Here is a 19,139-nt window from a genome sequence, read left to right as displayed (position 1 = left end):
CATAACATGCCAAGCTTCAGTGAACCCTAATCTTATGGTTTTCATATTAAGCTTCTTTTCTATATTCGTCGCTGTATCAGAGAGAGAATGAGCATAGACTTTGTCTTTAAAAGCTTTGAAAGTCTCCAATGTAATGTGCAAAAGCCAGCAGACTGTTATTAATAACAATATGTTCATTATCAGTGATCTATGATTTGTTACTATTTCATCATTGAGAGAAAAATGAAAAAATAAAGACAAATCAATACATCGCTGATGACTGCTTATCTATCTGGAACCATACTGTGCAGTATTAACTCAGCAAAGATCTTCATTCTCAATATCACAGGGTAAAAGAGCTGCAATTGTCAAACAAAACACTTCTGATGACGATAGACCAATTAAATGTGAAGGTGCACCAGGTCGAAAATGCAAATGTGCGGGTTAAAGGAAGACTGCGAGACATTCAGGAGGAGCTGATGAACTTGGTAAGAAGGATATTGTTTCAAATGACCTAGTTTAGCTTCTCTTTGTGGTAATAACTTCTAAGTCAATCTCATCTCCAGTAACCAGCCTGTTTTTAGGCAATAAATCATCTCAGGCTTTTTCTTTTTGTAAAACCAGAGGAATCAGAAGAACTTTGTCTTTGTTGCCCCACTTTCTATTTCTCGAATGATTTTGATAGCACTGCTATTATACCCCTCTTGCAGGCCTTTGAACTTCGGGATTGTATGCTCCCACTTCCTTCTTTCCCCCAAATCCCAGCCAGTGTATTCCTTCTCCCTAAGTCAGAATTCAGCAAAATTAAGAAAGATGAAAATGGAAGAAGAGATTTGGACTACTAAATTACAGTATTAACCATACAAATCACTGAAATTGTAGGTTGAGATCCAAGAAAAGGCAGAGAAGAAGCAAAAGGAAAAATTATGTTGGCTTCAGGAGCAGCTGAAGACAAAAGAAGATGAAGTAAAAAGCCAGTCGGAGTATTTTGAGCACTACAAACAGAGGCAGAAGCAACAGACAGCAATGCTGAGAGAAAGGGAATATTACCTCCAGGGTAAGATGTCTAGGCTGGAAAAGCAAGTCCTAGATCTCAGTGCCCATATTGTTCTTCTGACATCCAAGTTAGAAGAGGGAATGGTACAGTATCTCCAACAGAAGCTGGAATCAGCAGTCACTGGGACTCAGGGCTATAAACACTCTAACAGGGAGGTAATGAAATTGGAAACTTTCATTGAAATTGTGGAGCATGACATGAAAAGCCACCTTGAGACATTACAGCATAATCTGACGCTCCTAAGGGAAAAAGAGGAAGACAGTAGAAGAGAACAGGCAGACTTGCTGACTAAACTCCAGTGCTCCCAGGACTCTGAAGACTTGCTCAGAAGGAAATTGGAGGAATCTTGCCATCATGTTTATAATCTGAAATTATCTGAAATCAAACTACAGGAACAAGTCGAAGAGCTTTTGGATGAAAATAGGGCTTTAAAGGACCAAGGGGACATGAAGTTAAAAAAGGAAAATGAAAAAAACTCATGCCTTACAAGACTGGAGAATGGAGAAAACATTGCAGTCAGTGTAGACCTGGTAAGTAAAAGTAAGGCAAAGTATAATTAACTTTTATCTTTATGTCATCATGGATTACAGTTATTATGTGTGCAATGGAAATGCAAGTGTGTGTTTATTACTGTATTTGTTTCCTTTATTTCTCTTCATGTACTAGAACTTAATAGAGTCTGATTCACTGAAAAATCACTGGAATCAGTGGTAGGATTTCATTGACATCAATGCTTTTGATTAGGCGCACACTGAGAGCACTTCACAGATCTTGGTTCCTTAAGATTTCAAATGATGTGCCCAAGGCCATAGATCTGGGTTAGCACCAGAAGTAGAACCCAGAACTTCTGAGACCTCTGCCTCAAGGATGCTGTTCAGTGCAGGAGTGCATATTCGATTGGGTGAGTTTTCACATCTTATTCATGCATGGATGCTGAAGTAAAAAGGATAATTGACAATAATTCTTGTCGACGAGATTTTGTGGATAGTGGAAGAGAAGATGGGTACAGTATTCATGACTGAGAGTGTGCTGAAATATTCAGTGGTTCATGGCTCCATAACATTGTGATGTGCTCTGAATATGTTGAACAGAACTTGTTTGCTTCAAACACTTCACTTCAGCATGGCACGGGAAAGCTCTGCATAGTCTCTAACATGGCATTCAGCTTCTGCCAATACATTTTGCTGACAGAGAACAATTCATTTCACAGAGAGAACTCAAACAAAGTTTTATTCTTTATGCAGTAGGGTGGGAGGTTATTTTTCTTCTGAAGATTTGTTAAATAAAGTGAAATCAGCTAAGCCTCATTCTTAGCTACCCTACTCAGATTGTGACCTGATATCCCAACGTCTCTCTGTTTTTTAACTGCAGCTAACTGGGAGATAATGATCATGTACAAAAACCCTTTAGTATAGGAGATCACTCACACTGTGAGTTCTTCCCCAGAACTGGGAGTGCATCCTTTGTCCATAAAAACCTAGAAGAAATCAAGACAACGTTTTTAACCTGGCACTTAGTCAACTTTACAGACAAAGTGATTCTGTACCATTTGTGACTCTGTAGTGCCAAAGAAGTAAGCTCTGTGAGGTTATCTTTGTGTTTGAGGGGAAGAACGGTAAGATCTTCCTGCAGTAACCTGTAGCACATAGGTGCATAGTGGACCTTCATAGAAATCTCAGAAAGTGTGCCTCACCATGTGTTTCTCCATAACTGCTCTGAGGTGGCAGAGGGACTGACTGCTGTTGCTACTTTTTAGACTTAGCCCGAGCCATTGCTATGATTACTTTACCTAGTGAGTTTGCTTTTTCTTGGGTATGAAAAATACGGTTCGAAAATAGCACTAGTTCAAGATATTTTTAGAGGGACTTGAATAGTACATGGGAACAATGACCAACTGCACTATGAGGGGACTGCCAAACTAAAATAGAGGAGTGTGAGGGCTTTCAGTCTCAGAGTGTAGGAATAGGTAGTGGAGAATTACTGTAGGTTTGGGAAAATTGAGAAGGGGGAAAGTAAGTATACAGTTATCTGAAGGTGTGAAACCAAGATACATCACCTGACATTGTTGAAGACTAACCCAGAAAGTCTTCAGGAAACAGAAGGAATGGAGAGCAAATTGCTTTCATTCTATCCTGAACCATAATGAAAGGTTATTTTTTTCCTCTCCCCAAAGTCTTCTAACCACTTCTTTGTTTAAGTATTAATCTACAGATCCCTAGGAGGATACTGCATGTGAATTACCCAGTTTTTGGTATAAGTGAACATGCCATAATTCTTGTTAAACGGTATATTTTGTTCTGATGCACAGTTTTGTTCCTTAAATACCGTGCATAACATCACCAGCAGCAGACCTTGTTGTTTTCTGCGTTGCTGGTTGTATTTTCCTCCTTCTTTGCTACTGCTATGATTCACTTGGATTAGTCTAGCAAAGAGCAGTGGTTTGAGAGCATAAGAAAAAATTTAGTATCCATAGTAAAAGGAAAAGGGAGACCTCTGGTGTTGTATGGTAAAACTGAAGAGGTTTTTCCCCCCTTGTCCTGTTATTTTAGTATCACCTATGATCTCATTACATTGGTCTTGTAGAATTCAAACCAAAAAATTTACAAGAAACATCCTATTTAAGCTCACCATACTCCACCAGTAGCTATAAAAATGAGGAATAGTGTGCAGTCTAAGGAGGATTTTCATGCTGATACTTTTCTGGATAGCTGCTGGTATATCAGTTTTCACTAAAAGAGTGAATGGGATCATTTGTTTGTTCCACAGCCAGGAAAAAAGTAGTTTGTGAACACAGGATTATTAGACCCCTGTGAATATACATGGTATGAAATTCCTCAGGAAATACCATGTCATTCAAATGACAAGCACATCAGTTATTCTTGAAACTAGCCTTGGTCATTATTATGTTTTCATGCGTTATTACTAGATCCAATTAGATGTCATGCTCTGGTCCTGCAGAGGTGAACTGCATCTCATGGAGGGGTTTAGTCACATAAATCTTGTTGGAAATAGTTTCCAGAATTGGCAGCAGGGTCAGGTCTGCAGTATTCTGTTTGCAGCCTATGCCTGAATAAAAAATACAAGCGAAAAGGAGCTGGTAGCACTTGTCTGTGTCTTAATTTATTAGGCAGTTTCTAAATGTATCCAAATTCAAACAGTGAGCAAAGAAAGATGTCAAGAAACACAATATGAAATTTATAGCTAAGTTATGGATTGAAAAGAAAATTTTATTCTGAAGGATTATTCTACTTTTCACATAGCGCTTTTCCTCTCTAGGAACAGTCATCTTTTTGGCCTTCAGAGTGCTGGGCACTAAACAATCAAAGTCTCACTCCCTACTTGATTAGACTTTCTTTTTTTCTCTTTTCTCATGGTCATATCATTCAGTGTCTGCCCTGGTAGTGTTCCATCTGTAACATAATACATGTATATTACTGAGATTTTCTTCCTTAAGTATTTGTGAATCATGAAGAAAACAATAGGGTGAAGTCTAAAACCAAGACTCTTATTCAAAAAAATGTTGGAATGGGAAAATTCTATGGACTAATAGCAATTATAACAAAATAATGGGTGTTTTGAATGTAAAATAGCAAAGGACGTTTATGTGGTACCACAAACACTGTACACTTATAATCTGTTTTTTCTTTTCCTCCTCCTTTTCCTGTTAAGAATGGAGAGTTAGTCCGGGATGACCTTCAAAACCTGAAATGGGGACCAGTCTTGGATCCACTTAGAAGCAAAGCTACTCAAACTCCGACTGTGCTACAGGCTAAAGAGTCTGGTATGAAAACAAGCTGGAATTTTGATTTAGTTGCTGGGCAGTAAAAGTGAAGATATTTTCATTCATTGTGGTGCACATTACTAAGAAGGTAAAAGACCTTCCGAAAACCTTCTAATATGGAACCTAGAGCTTGCAAAGGTGAAAGAATTACTATTCAACAGTTAGACGCTAGTATTTAGATACGAGCTCTCTCAGGAAATTCTAGGACTTCCAAGAGGCTATAGAGATGCATAAGTAGGGGATGCATCTTCTGTGTCCTGGCTGAAACAATGCTGTAGTACAGTGTTTGGGAATACTGTGCACCTTGGGTCTTTTAGACCAAATAGAACATGAAAGCTCTGATCTCAACAAATTCTATCAGTCTAATTTTTTCCTGCTGAAATTAATGGAAGTTTTATAGCAGATTTCAGTGGATGCAAATGCAGACCAGCACTGAATACTTTTTAACCCTGTAAGTTTAACCCATAAGTTTTCCTATACCCTCTATAATGAGATTTATTTTCCATTTGTAAAGTGCTTTGGTAACTGTGGATAAAACCAAAAAACAAGTATAATGTATATTTAGAGCTTATGTTTTCTTATAAATTGTGTTTTCTTGTTTAATCATATAGTGCTTATCTCCACCTCATTAGTGATTCTAGAGAAAGTAATTTTCTTATTCTGGTAGAGATGGTAGTTGTGGGCATACTATGATTAAAATATATCCTGTTCTAAAACTTCAAGCCAAATGGTTTTGTTTTTGTTTTTCATGTAACTTTCTGTCAGTAGCATTTCACTTGTTTAGTGCTTTACCGTAACAGAAACATCAGGATGTGGTTGTGATTGGCTTGAGCACACGGAGAAGCTATCGAAAGAACTTCGACCAGTTTTGGAACACAATTTCAGTGCCTCTGCAGAAATTACTGAAGAACTCAGTCTAACTGAGACTGGGCAGGTGAGAAGAAAAGTTACTGCTGTTCTTGTTATCTTTGTGAGCACATCGAGTCTATGGATTGTGAGATAAAATGCAGAATTGGTAGACTTACAGATGTATATCAAAATAGCTTGAAATCGTATCTATTAAAGATGTTATTCAAGAGGAAGATAGGTGTACACTAAAAAATGTTTGATTTATTTGTACCTTCTGCTGTTACCCTCATTACAAATCTTTAAATTGCTTGACAAATCTTTGAATTATTTGAAAGTTATCTATATGGCAATATTTTTTCTCATTAATTAAAATCTATGTGTAATTAAATATTTCACGGATGAAGTAAAAAATAAATTATGGTTAGCAACATTGAAAGAACAATATTTCTTAGGTTATATGTCTCAGTCTGAGACCTTTCTCTCTTGTTGTTACCAGATCAGCCTTAGAGATAAAAGGGCAGGTGCTCTGGAAGATACTTTCATTCTGTTTAGACATATCCCAAGCTACCCTACAGCCAGACTGCTTCCTCCTTGCTCTGAGAAGCTAACTAATGATGAGACAAGTAAGGACACCAGAGATGAAGAATACTCCTCTCTCTCTAAGGAACAAGCTATAAATCTACCAGCAAAGGCTTTGCCTGTTTCCTTGGTGGAAGTTTGGATGAGGAACAAGCCCCAGCTTACTTTGTTAGAACCTGAAAGCAACCACATGCCAACTGTCACAACACTGGAGAAAGTGATGAGTCTGAATTTCAATGCGGCAAATACCACTTTTTGCCCTGATGGCCTTTTCCATGTTTCAGAAAGAGGCTTTTCTGATAAAGCTTCTGCGGTTCTTCATGGAAAGACGCCTTGCACTGCTTTCACATTCCTGCTAGAAAAACATGATGTGGAAAGGCATCAGCAAAATAAGCAAATTCTGCCAAAAAGCATACGTGAAAGTAAAAATTTGGATAAAGATGTTAATGATGGAAAGTATCAACAAAAAATCTTTGGAGGGAGAGCTAAAGGAGAAGAAATGAAGAATGAGAAAGCCTGGCCACAAAAAATGGCCTGTGCTCTTGAGGAAATAAGCAAAGTTTTAAACAAAATGGAATTGATCAGGCCTGAAAAACAAGGAACGAATTCCAAAGACAATCTAGGTAGCCCACAAGATGTCCAAAACACAGGTGCTGGTTTTAAAGACCTAAAGAAGCATTCTGAAGGGAGTTTTGAAATAATGGAGAAACAAGGAAACCTCTCAGAAATCTGCATCCCTGATGAAGTGAATAGGGTATACAGTGGAGGAGATATAATCAGATCAGAAGAGAAAGGAGAAAAACCTCAGAAACCAAGTGAACAAATAAACCCCTCCAGAAATGGACTGGAAGAAAAGAAAGAACAGGCCCTGAGGCTATGTGACCCAAAAGAGGAGAATTCCTCCTGTCAGAAGATGTCTGCTGAAAGAATGCAATGTGCATACCCTCAGAAAGCTTCTCACTTGGAGGAAGAGAAGTATCCACTAAACATTTCCTCTCCTATGCAAGAGAGGGGTGTGTGCTTAAGGAAAGCGTTATTGCTAGAGAGCAATTTTTGTGAGTATTTCTGTCATGTATTGTCACTGGAAGCTGATAATGAATGTAATGTGAAAATATGTGAACTAGAGAAAGTGGTGGGTTTGTGTTCTCAGAGGATATTTCTACTGATGCAAGAGAATGAAAAATATTCAAAAAAAGTCTGTATGTTACAAGAGGAGAATGAGAGATATGCTCAGAAGATATGTGCACTGGCAGAGGAGATGGATGCATATTTTCAATATGTTTTAGCAGTAGATGAAGCTAATGTTTCTTTCCAAAACTTACTTAATGAGAAAGAAATTGCTGGTGAATGTTTTAATACTATTTCAGAAGAAAACACCATGAACCCAGAAACAATTTGTGCTCAAACCTTTTCTAAGAACCTCTCATGGGTTGAAGAGAAAAATAGGAATTCTGGAATAGAATTGTTGATGATGGAATCAAATAAACTTCCTAAGAGTGTTTTATCCCTGGATGGAAGGAAAAGGAGATACTTCCAGCTGCTCTCTGACCTGAAAGAGGAAAGAAATAGATGTTTCAAAGACATAGCTAAACTATTGCAAGACAAGGAGAACTATGTAGCAGAAAATAATGAATTAGCACAAGAGAGAGAGAGAAATTTACAAAGAATCTCTCTTCTAGAAGGCGAAAAAGAAGCTTTATTGGGAAGTTTGGCAGAAATAAAGGGTGAACAAGACAAATGCAGGACCTTGGTTTCAGAGCTTCAGGAGTGCAAAACCAGCTGTTATCAAACAATTTCTGATTTACAAGAGGAAAAATGCGTACTGAGAAGAGATATAGACAGAATCAAGAGAGAAACTTCAGAACAGCTTCTAGAACTTCAGAAGGCAAATGCAAATTTCATTTTAGAAAATAACAAATTGAAAGAATTAATGTCTTCTTTGGGTTTCACCTATGAAGGTCTGAAAAAAGATAAAAATATGGGAGCAAAGGAAAAGACAGTAGAACTAAAAGAAGAAAATACAAATCAACAAGGTGATATTAAGCCAAGAGAAGTTGAAACAGCATGTAGTGTAACTCAGACTGAAGAAAAAGGAATTCTGGTTGTAGATCCTTCAAACTATTTCACCAGAAAAGAGGTAAATAGTAACAATAAGGAATATTATCAAGGATCTTTGAAAGAAAGGGAGAGATCTAAACGCCATGTGCAGAACAAAGCTAAATTAACTTTGGAATATAGAAAATGTTGTAACCTCCCATGTTCTGGGGATCTGAGGTGCTTAAGTTAGCTTTGAAACAGAAAGCAAATTACCAAAGAATAATCAGCAGAAATATTTCAAGATAAGCCCTAGTACACATGTATATTTTTCTGTAAAAATCTATGTGCTCTTTCATGTGCCTGAGAGGAGTCACGTCTTTTTCTGTCATGTAAGCAGGGCAGCACATTCAAAAGCTACAGTATGATGAAAGAGCAACTGGAAAGAGCGAAAGAGGAACTAAAAATGCAACAGAAGGAATTAGAAAAATCAAAAAAGGAGGTAACCTTCTACTGTGATGTATTTCTGAGAAGCAAATTTGCTTTTTTCCCTGTTTTCTTACATGGCCATTCTTCTTTCTGCCAGGATATAATACCGTTACTATGGGGCAAGTCTCTGATCTGCAGACCCAAAATGTATCTCTTTGATCTTTCAGTTAAGTGAGGAATTGCACAGTCAGTCATTGTTGGCTGGAATTTTAGGTGAAGTTGCGTTCCTTCAGCACACTTGTAACAGAAGTGGAGTGCTTAATAAAGACACATTGCACGAAACATCTGTCGTAGCCATCTCTGGGCAGACCGCTTCCCTCCCCTTCATTAGGAATGAATTTCTAAGAAGGGCAGAAGCATTGAGGATTATGGCAAACCTGAATTTGAAGTAGTTTTTGAATGAGAGGCAAAATGATGTAAAATCTGACAATATCAAAGGATTTAGCAATATCCAGTGATAGCTCAAAGCATGCACATTGCCCCTTCTCTCAACAGTTGTGTAGTAAAGATGAAGTCTCACACCATCGATGTGGAAACTCTTGTTTGGATGGCTAGTTCTCTGCCTGTGCAAAGCAGTTTTAGTACCAATCAAGGAAGCTTTCTGGGTTGTGCCTTTCCCAACACTGTGGCTTTCACACTCCTGCTTTTATCAGTCTCCTCTGTCTGCTTATCTGAGCAGAATGTACTACTTTAATGGCAAGATTATATGTATGGGGATGTTTCAAGCAAAAACAGGCATTACTCTAACTCACTGAGGAAAATAATATCCTGGGTCCTTCTAACGCTTTTTTTTTGTTATGAAGAAAACAACAACTTCCTCAGTGTACTTAGAAGAATGTAAAGCCTTTCCGTTTGGAAAGGAGAAGGAATAATATCTTACATATGACAGAAGGAACTTGCTGTCAAGCAACTAGTTGATCTGTTGAGTGATTTATTTTTTTCAAAACCACAGTTAATGTGCATAAAAGCAGGGATAATGCATTTTAGAAGTAATACAAAAGCAATGTATGGGCTTTTTTCTCCACTGTATTTCTCATTTTTGATATTTTGCAGGATGCACTTTTTCATCCTACCTGATAAAATCTTACTTTACTTTTTCTCTGATTGTTTTCAAAGGTTTAATCTTTGAAATTGAGAGTACATTCACCTTTGGTTACTTAGCTTTACTCAGAGTACTCAAGATACCTTCCAATTTAGAAACCAATTTAAAAAGTAATCTACTTTTTGCATAGCTCTAATTAGATACATTTCTATAGCACTTACTTTAAGGATCTTACTCATTTCTTATAAGATGACTGTGTATGGTGTAACTCCATTTTCTTCAATCAATTTACAGTGATTTAAAACTTGTGATGTTGAAATCAGGCTCAATCCCAAAGTTGTAAACTGGTATTGAGAAATGATACCACTGCTAGACCAACTACTTTCAGTAATTTTGCTTTTTTATTCCTCCTGTTAGGCTCAGAAGTGGTACAGAGAGCTTGGCTTTGCAGAAACAAGATATGAAGAAATAAAAACACATTTGACACAGGTTCTTTCAGAATTAGACCATCTTAAACAAGAAACTGGGGACAAAATGCTTGGAAAGCAGCACTGCAAATTAATGGTATGTATGTAAATGGCATGGAGGAAAGCATTCCTTTGGAGAGGATATTTTGGCTACAGAGATGCACATTATTGTTATTGTCAATAGATTTGAAGGAAATATGGATCACCTAGAGTCACTGGAGCTATAAACTTGAAAATAAGCAGGAATGCGAGGTAGACTGCAGGTTTACAGGATGACAGTTGAAAACCACAGGCTCTGTGTGGACATTATAGACACCTCCATGCTGTATAACAGGCGCTTGTCTTGCTACCTCTGGCCAGAGCCTCTTTCTGAGGTATGGATTTTCCGGTGGGCTTAATAAAGGGTGCTTCAGTCTCAGTAAAAGTTTCATGTTTTCCACCAGAATGAAGTGTATTACAAAAAGATTTTTAGTTACTGAGTAGTCCAATAACTCCTGGAAGAAGTTTTCATAAAAACTTTTCAGCTAACCCCCAAAATATTTCAATCATTCTTGACAGAAGAACTGCAAAGAGGAAATAAGTAACACTTTTCAGGTGGAAAAACAGTTTTGAAACAAACTACAATTTTTACAAGTTTGGTTTGAACATGTTAGATAAGGCTTTAGAAGAAAATAAGAACAAATTCTGGAAAAAATAAATATTCTGGGTCAGTTCAGCTGTTTAAATATCACAGTTTATACCATTTCAGTTCCTTAGTCATCCTTGCTGAGGGCACAGTCTTCTGCAGGCCATCTGGAAGTCCCATGCACTTATCTCAGATTATCTTATGCACCTTAAATGGCACTAAGTACTGATGTTAAGGCAATTGAATTCTGACCGCTACCTGAAAATGAAACACAGACTTCTTAATCTCAAAATGATGTATTGGGATGTAGCATCTCAAAACTTACTGAAATTTATTTCATGTAAGAAGAAGAAACCCCAGACTGTTTTAAAACAAACCTAAGTGTATCATGTTGTTTTGGTTAATCAAACACGTAAGCTTTTCAGAGCTTTTTGGGGCAATGAAGATAAACCTTTTTGTTTGGAGACAATCTGGGGCAATTATTACTTATTTTATGGTGACCAAATTAAGGTATTAATTATTTATATGATCATTCATTACTCTTCACAGAGCATTTGTATACTGGAAAAAGTACAGGTCAGCCTTTCTTCTGAAAAGTCACTTTTAAATCACTTCAGCAATTAAATTTTTCATTTTATGTTTTTTTAAATCACTAGTATATATTTATGCAATATTGCCACATTGTCTGGTATAGATCTCAATTCTTTGTCTAATTTAGTCTTTATTGTAGTTTGATATCAAATTCTGCCCTTAAAAATACATGCGTCTCCTTCTGGTGTTAAAGATGCAGTATGTTTACATCGGAGAACTGGGTTTGTCCTTCAGTTACAATATTTGATGCTACAATTAATTATCTGCATGACATAAGTCTGTGATATCCTGACCAAAGGATGTTGATTTGATTGGCAAAATTAAGCAAATTGCAGTGCAGATAGGAAATAGAGTGGGTATACTGGAGAAAAGAGTGTGACTTTGTTTCAATATTTGTCTTTTAAAATAATCCTGTTAATAAACATCAAACTGTCAGTTGTGGGTTGGTGTGAAATCCTTAAGATGTGACCTAAATTTTTCTAGATAAAAAATAAATAAGATTTTTGACACAATGACTACCATGAACTACTTTGCTAGCATAATTTTTCTTCCTTAGGGCAGTTGTGTGAACTAATAATCATGGTCTTATTTGCAGTTAGATGTCAGCCTATCCAAAAAGTTCTTTTCATCCCACAAAGATATTAATAGAATAGGATACAGTAAATCACAGTCATTTATTCTTTCTCCTGTTCTAAAGTCCATTTCATGGACATCTTCTGTTCCCAACACTCGAAAGAAGAGAAGATGTGTTTTTCTAGATCTGGAATGTAGGTTGCGAGATCTTTGAGACATGTTTCAAGTCTTTTAGGACTTTGAACATATTTTATGTTTTGCAGCCTCTGACACCAAGCGATCCTGGTTCTTGTCTGAAACTCCAAAATGCTGATATTACACATTGCAAATAAAAGAGAATTGAGATAATATACTCCAGACTTACTGCTAGGATTCTTTGTTTCAATGGTGTTGCTCACAGAGGAAACACCATTTAACATAGGAATATTTGGGGAAATTTTCTGGGATGCTAAGGTGGCTTTCTGAACTGCAGTGTTGTAGTAGGAGTTGAGGAGAAGTATATGTGGGTGAGCAGGGAGGGAGCAGGTTATTGTTTTACAACTTTGAAAATCAATCCAAGAATTTTGGATCAAATGCACACAGTAATGAGTTGCCAGGCTTCCCCAGCAAACCCCAGACTCCTGGCCTGGCCTGTAGCCACAAAATTGGATTTAGTCTCATTTTCTCTTTGAGTTTCCAAATGAGTTCAGCATGCACAAGAAAAGGAAGATGTTTTTAATGTTTAGGCACCAACATCAAAGGGTAGAGATCTTGCCATTTTTACAAGAACTCAGTGTGTTAAGTGATAAGTTTTGGGTTTAGTTATCCTTTGATGTATTTACTAAACTCAGCTTTTGTGCTTCACTTTTCTGGAGCTTGGCTGTACAACCAATGGCTTCTGTTCATTGGGACATCTGGCAGAGTGATCATAAATTAATATTTGCTTCTTTTGTTTTTTGGAACTACAAAAAGATGCTGGCAGGTCAGCAAAATGCAAAAGGGAATAGGGAATCTCTGTCTTTAAACTTCAAGCAAAATTTTTTTCTACCTCTTTTTTCATTAAGCCTCTTCAGTCAGGGAGTGTTTCCATTTTTGATTGAACTTTTTTTTTTGATTTTGATTTTGTATAGGAATGAAAAGGATGTGGATAATACCATGTCTCAGACTGGTACTCAGGCTTTGTTGGTACAACCCTTATCTAGTCAATCTTGTTATGTGTCCAACGGTTGTTATTGTTCTTTTCTCCTAACACAAGAGGGAGCCAAAATTTTGATACAAGGCATGCTCTGGCTTATTAGAATGCTATGCATAGAGGACTTGTTTCATTAAGAAAAGCAGTATGAAAATATCATATTTCTGTTTTTATCTATGTTGCAACAATGTGTTACAACCAGTGTGATATCACTTCAGTTTGCTGTTTCCTATGAAACTGGGTACCTTTAGTATATTGTAGTCACCAAGGGTGTCAAATTCGGAAAGACTTTCACAAAACCAGGGAAAGTTAAACAGTTGCTGTGCATCATGGCTGAACAGTAGCTCTTCTCCCAGCTCTATCAGTGTTAATATCTATTAAAATCAAAGCATCTTCCTGCATCTTTTGTCAGAAGGTTACATGGTTTTATCACAGTGTATCTTAGGTCTGACTAAAATTTTTAGCTTAATCACTGAAATGCTATAATCTCTTTAGACTTACGTATATAACATGTTATAGCGAAGCTTGAACAGCTGTGTGTTTCAATTCAACTTTTTTTAATATAAGGTCAAAACAGCAGAAATGTTTTTCACAAGACTTTTATTGCTCTTAGGTTTTCCTCATTCTTAGACTAAGCATTTAACCTGATAGTATCACTTCTAGGAGCTGACCTAGTGATGCTGGCCATAAATCTAAAGCTCTCACTAATCCTTTCAATCTAAGTGCTTGAAATTGAAAAAAACAGAGAGGGGGAGTGGGAGTTAAATTCAGAAGATCCTCCTTCCTCCTGTTCTATACCTCTAATACTACATTTCATGTAATTAATATTTTCTTTTTTAATATTAAATATGAAATCTGTATTTAAAATCTGATTAATATTAGTAGTCTTCCAAAACAAAAATATAACTGTGAGAGTGGAATCTGCTCTCTGAGATAAATATATGTGGAAAACCGAGGGACATATTATATAGAAGTTGGAGCAGGAGACTAGGGATTTTTTAATTCTATTCTTACTCACTATGTGACCTTAGGTTAGTCAGTTAATCTCTCTGTGCCCCAGTTTCCCCAGGTATGAAATCATTATAATACAATACTTACCTTGAAGGGGCATTGTGAAATCCCGGTCCTATACCTACTCTCACAGGGGATCAAAAACTCTTTGCTCATAAGCAGTTTTAAGATTAGTGCGAGACATTAGTGCTAATATATTTATGAATCTTTGAAGTCATATAGTTTATACCAGATTAAAAATATTTGTGACATACAAGGTATGTATGTTGAGAAATTTAGCACCCAAAAGCACGACTGAGAATATTTTTATTATTTTATACATCTAATTTGAAAATCTATGTATTTGCTCTCTAGCCTGTGTACACTGTGAAAGAAGCCCAAGAAATGGAGGAGAATAAAATAGCCACTAAGAGATTAGAGCAGCAAGTGCTGACTTTGAAAGCCCAGCTCAGGGACCAGGCTGCATTACAAAATCAGTTCCAAGATTTGCAAAATGAAGTGGAACTCCTTCAGGCTCAGCTATGTGAAAAGGTACAATAAAGCTGTTTTCTATGTGCTTAACTGTGTAGATTGATGTGAGCTTAGGCTTCAGATTCTACTTCATTCTTCTCAAATGAGAATCCCAGAATATTCTCCTTCCCTGGAAATGGGTCTGGGGATAATTAAAGGGTATGCAGGCCTATAAATTTACTCTGTCTTCAGAGAAATAAGGGAAAGATGTAAAATGCTTGGCTGGTCATCACGTTGGAAAAATGATAGTCTCTTTATAAAAAGAAAGTTGCTGCCAGGGTCTGCTATAATCCCCATAGCCCAATGCTAGCAAAGTGGTGGTGAAGTTCTTAGCTGAGCAATCTCCTTCACTTGGTTGTCAGGATCTTTAACATTTCCAACGCTCTTGACACACTATATAAGATTAGGAGAGTGCGCTAGTGATAGAATTTTGGGCAACGTATTTTTTGATTTAGCTGTTAGGGTTACACGTTAAGAATCTTAACACTTTCATTTAGGTATGTGGTCATATATATATATATATATATATGTGGTGTGTGTGTGTATATATATGTGTGTGTGTGTGTGTGGTATGTGTGTGTTTGTATATATGTGTGTGTATATATATATATATATATATATATGACATAGTTATTCCGGGGAGAGCCTCTGTGTATATGCAAATATACTTACACAAGCAGTTTTTACACTTGTGCCTTGTATTTCACCTGCCAAACAAGAGCAGATACACTCATGAACATATACAGAGTTGATGCCTTAACTGTCAGTGAAACTACAGCTGCTGAACTGTCAGGTGGAGGCAAATTCCTGCTAGGACTTTGTTCCCCTTAGAAGGGTATTTTTTTTACCCCGTTTTATTTCTTTGGAAACTATTTTAGGGAAATGAATGATTGTTACAATGTGAGTCAAATGGGAACTGCTGATCATGCTCTGAAACAACTGCAAACTAAATAGTTTTCTAAGTAGTTTTCTTCATCTTATGATACAACGTGTAGAACATGCTCCTCCTCTGTCTCTTTTCTCAAGTACAAGAGACATAGTTTTCTTCTACCTATTGAGCACAAGTTTCATTCCACATCCTCCATAATAAATCCAGTTTTTTGTTTCTACACTTTTATTTCCAGCCTTGTCATGTACAGTGATTTACTTTTAGCCAGTCCTGTACAGAGGGTTAGTGGCTCCTCTCAGGAATTGATTAGGATGCCCCTGAACAGAGTGGTGGCAGTAAAATGGGAGTGTTTTGCAGTGTCTGGTGTCTCTGTTGATGGATGGTGCATATCAGATGGCAGGTGAACAAAGGGTGAAACATGCTATCCGCATAAATAGGCAACTCCTAATTGCATCAGCCGAGTGTTTTGCTCCGTGCCTTGTCAAGACTATAATGTCTCCAGTGAAGGGACCTATGGCCAGCTTCTGCTTTGTTCCCTCAGTGCTGGTACAAGGTAAAGACGTCTCTCTCCTCTCCTATCTACTACCTTCCTTCCCAAGGCCACGATTTATTAGCTGAGCACCGGCAGACCTCTTTCAGCATGACTGAGTTCTTATGAAGGGAATCTTATGTTTGAGGCATATAATGTATTTATTGAAGGCTTTGTGGAAGTACAAATTGTCAAATAAAATGAATATAAATGAATCTGTACTTTACTGGCAAATAATACTGCATTGAATCATAACTCAAATAGATTTTATCTAGCAGATTACTGTTTTTTTCCTGCATAATTGGAAAGTAGGTTGCTCATGAGCAATAAACATTTTAATAATAAGGTACAGTTCAGGCCATCTGGCTCATTTCATAGTAGAGGGCATACATTGACCCTGGCAGAGGAGTAGGAAGCTGTTGACATACACTTTTCAAAGCCTGACATGGAGTATATGTGGAGAAAATCCCTCCTTGTTTCTTGCATTCTACAACATAATATAGATGAGAAAATGGAAAACTGCTACCCAAAGGAGTAGTTTGGAAGATTTGCAGAATAGATGAGAATATGAATGCATAATGAAGTGTACCAGGTCTTTAATGTGGTGCTTGCTTTGATGAAATAACATCAGTGATGTAAGCCTCCATCTAAAAATGTCCCAAAGCATTTGGTAATACATAATGCCAATGTTAATGCTAGGGCAGTGTTTGAGTGTAAGAGCCTATTGGTGTACAAACAGTGTCTTAGGCTGCTTTATGTTGTGCTCTTTGATACAGGCTCACAAAAATATGCAAAGTGTACGCCTTGAAAGTCAGGTGTAAAATAAATATCAAAGAACTACAATAGTACTTTAAAGTGACTCTTGAATAAATTAAAGCAGCATGTTTTATCATTCTTTCAGGCAAAAGAACTTCAGAAGAGAAGGAGTGAAGCAAAGTTGACACTAGCTCCTCTGAAGGTAGTGTATTTTGCTGAAAAATTCTGGTTTATCCCTTTGGTTAGGGGATTTATTTATCTTTAAGTGTATCATAACCATTCTGTGTGTGGTATATGTTCCTGCTTTCTGGAAATGCCACTGACTTAGGCTGCTTATTACTGGGCTTTAGGCACGGATGAGCTAACAAGCAGTATTTGTCCATGAGTACTCCTCAGCTTGTCAGTGGGGGACCTCACACGTGGGAAAGTGAAAAGCTCTTTCCAGCTTATCATGTATTGCTGTAGCAGGGTGCAGAGGTGCTGAATGGCCTAGAAGTGTAGGAATGCAATGTATAGCTTTGAGTCAAAATGTGCAGAATTACATCAGACACAACATAAAATCTTGAAGTCTCAACAGGGAATGAAATTCAACCTGTATGTGTTTATGCTGTGTAGGCTAAGCTGGCTTGCCTCATCCGAAAATGCCAGGAAAGGAACAACTTAATTACCAGGATGCATGGTGAATTTTGCAGGCAAGGAATTGTTAACTCAACTTTTGATGAAGAGGTGAAGAAGTTGGTGAATGATGTGGCACTGGCAGAGTATGCAATCACTTTTACACCAGGGTGTAATCAAGAGGTAAACATTTGTATTTCCTTGTAGGATCCTCCAGTTTCCATTATTGCATTAAGGGCTTTTTTGTTTTGTTTTGTGGTTTTTTAAGTGTTTAGTGGGACTCAGTGTATAGTTAACATAAAATATGTTTGGGCACTTATAAAGTTCAGGCATGTCAGTGGAGTTGTCCGTTTAACTGCAGTTTTGTCAGGGTATAATCTTCTGGAGCTTCTCACAAAGTATGTCTGTTCTTTGTGAAAAAACACATACCCAGCAGTTTGACCAGGACAGATAGCCTAGTGGATAATGGGCAAAGAGCTTATATGATACAAGTTGACTTTAAATAAGACTTCTGAACTTTTGTCCTGCAGGATACATTGTCTCAGACTTCTGAAGCAATCTAAGAAAAAACTGTTTTAGAATGAATCATTTTAAGGTTTAAGTCAACTCAATGGATATTCATATTCCAAAGGGAGTTATCTGTGGGAGTTATCACTGGCAAGATGAAAGTGGTTCAGTAGGATACAACAGGGCACTGCCTTACAACTGCTTCTGTTCAATTTTAGCTTGGATGATGGGAATATACTTCATATGTTTTGTGTAGAAACTACTTGCAGACATTCTTCAGGATGTGAATCTGAACTTGGCAATGTGGAGAAACAGGAATTCCCTTCTAGTACTCTGGTAACCTTTGAGCAAGCTCTACTTTTTCTTTCATTTTCTCTATGTTGTTCATTTAGACAATGCTTGTAGAAACACCCAAACTATTTTTGGTAAAGTATTGATCAAGTATACTCAAGCAGAATCTAGTTCTGTTGCTGGAAGAAGGAAAAAAATATATTTTGCCTTACACATTTGTAGAATATTGAGAAGGTGGGTGCATGTGTTCTTTTTATTTTTTTGTACTTCAGCTATCGTAATGCATTGCAAAATGAGTTCATGAAAAACAGTTTATTTTTAAATTACATTGACATCTGTTTGTTTTTCATCAGCAGAAATAGAGATGGCTCAAAATGGGCATACAGTGTAGTAAAATCACAGGAGTATTTTGCTGATTATTTTACACACAAGCCACCATATTCTCTATCACTCTGAAGGAGTTTATTTTTCTAGTGTTATTACATGTTGTAAGCTATCAGTTATACTTGTTTCTGTGGCTCATACCAAGAAGTAAATTAACTTTATGTCAAGGAAAAGGTAGATTGATTCTTCAAGGTAAGTGGTAAAAGGCTTTCAGTTTCACTGTAGTAATTAGGAAAATAAGTTTACTAGTTTCATAAACTTAGGGATTTTTTTGCATGTTCTCTACCCATGTTTTGTAGTGAGGGGTTTTACTTGCTTATGCACTCACATCTACATATTGTAATTTTTAATAAAAATTTTGTAAGAGTTTTATTTGGAATGAACTTAGGCCATTTAATCTGTTTGGATCC

At 37.0% G+C, this 19,139-nt stretch overlaps 1 protein-coding gene across 1 annotated transcript in view; it reads left to right on the top strand.

Annotated features, from left to right (window-relative positions):
* Positions 1 to 18,110, top strand: part of LOC136992231 (uncharacterized protein C4orf50-like) — a 55,640-nt gene extending 37,530 nt beyond the window's left edge. Inside the window, exons 8-17 of the mRNA XM_067297255.1 lie at positions 329 to 467; positions 862 to 1,566; positions 4,706 to 4,817; positions 5,618 to 5,751; positions 6,163 to 8,382; positions 10,228 to 10,374; positions 14,603 to 14,779; positions 17,078 to 17,134; positions 17,548 to 17,730; positions 18,078 to 18,110. Of these exons, the coding sequence (XP_067153356.1) occupies positions 329 to 467; positions 862 to 1,566; positions 4,706 to 4,817; positions 5,618 to 5,751; positions 6,163 to 8,382; positions 10,228 to 10,374; positions 14,603 to 14,779; positions 17,078 to 17,134; positions 17,548 to 17,730; positions 18,078 to 18,110 (3,907 nt within the window). The remainder of the gene's footprint in view (positions 1 to 328; positions 468 to 861; positions 1,567 to 4,705; positions 4,818 to 5,617; positions 5,752 to 6,162; positions 8,383 to 10,227; positions 10,375 to 14,602; positions 14,780 to 17,077; positions 17,135 to 17,547; positions 17,731 to 18,077) is intronic.
* Positions 18,111 to 19,139: the final 1,029 nt, after the last annotated feature.

Source organism: Apteryx mantelli, chromosome 5 (genome assembly GCF_036417845.1).
Source record: "Apteryx mantelli isolate bAptMan1 chromosome 5, bAptMan1.hap1, whole genome shotgun sequence".
Classification (NCBI taxonomy): Eukaryota; Metazoa; Chordata; class Aves; order Apterygiformes; family Apterygidae; genus Apteryx; species Apteryx mantelli.
This window is presented reverse-complemented; position numbering and strand designations above follow the sequence as displayed.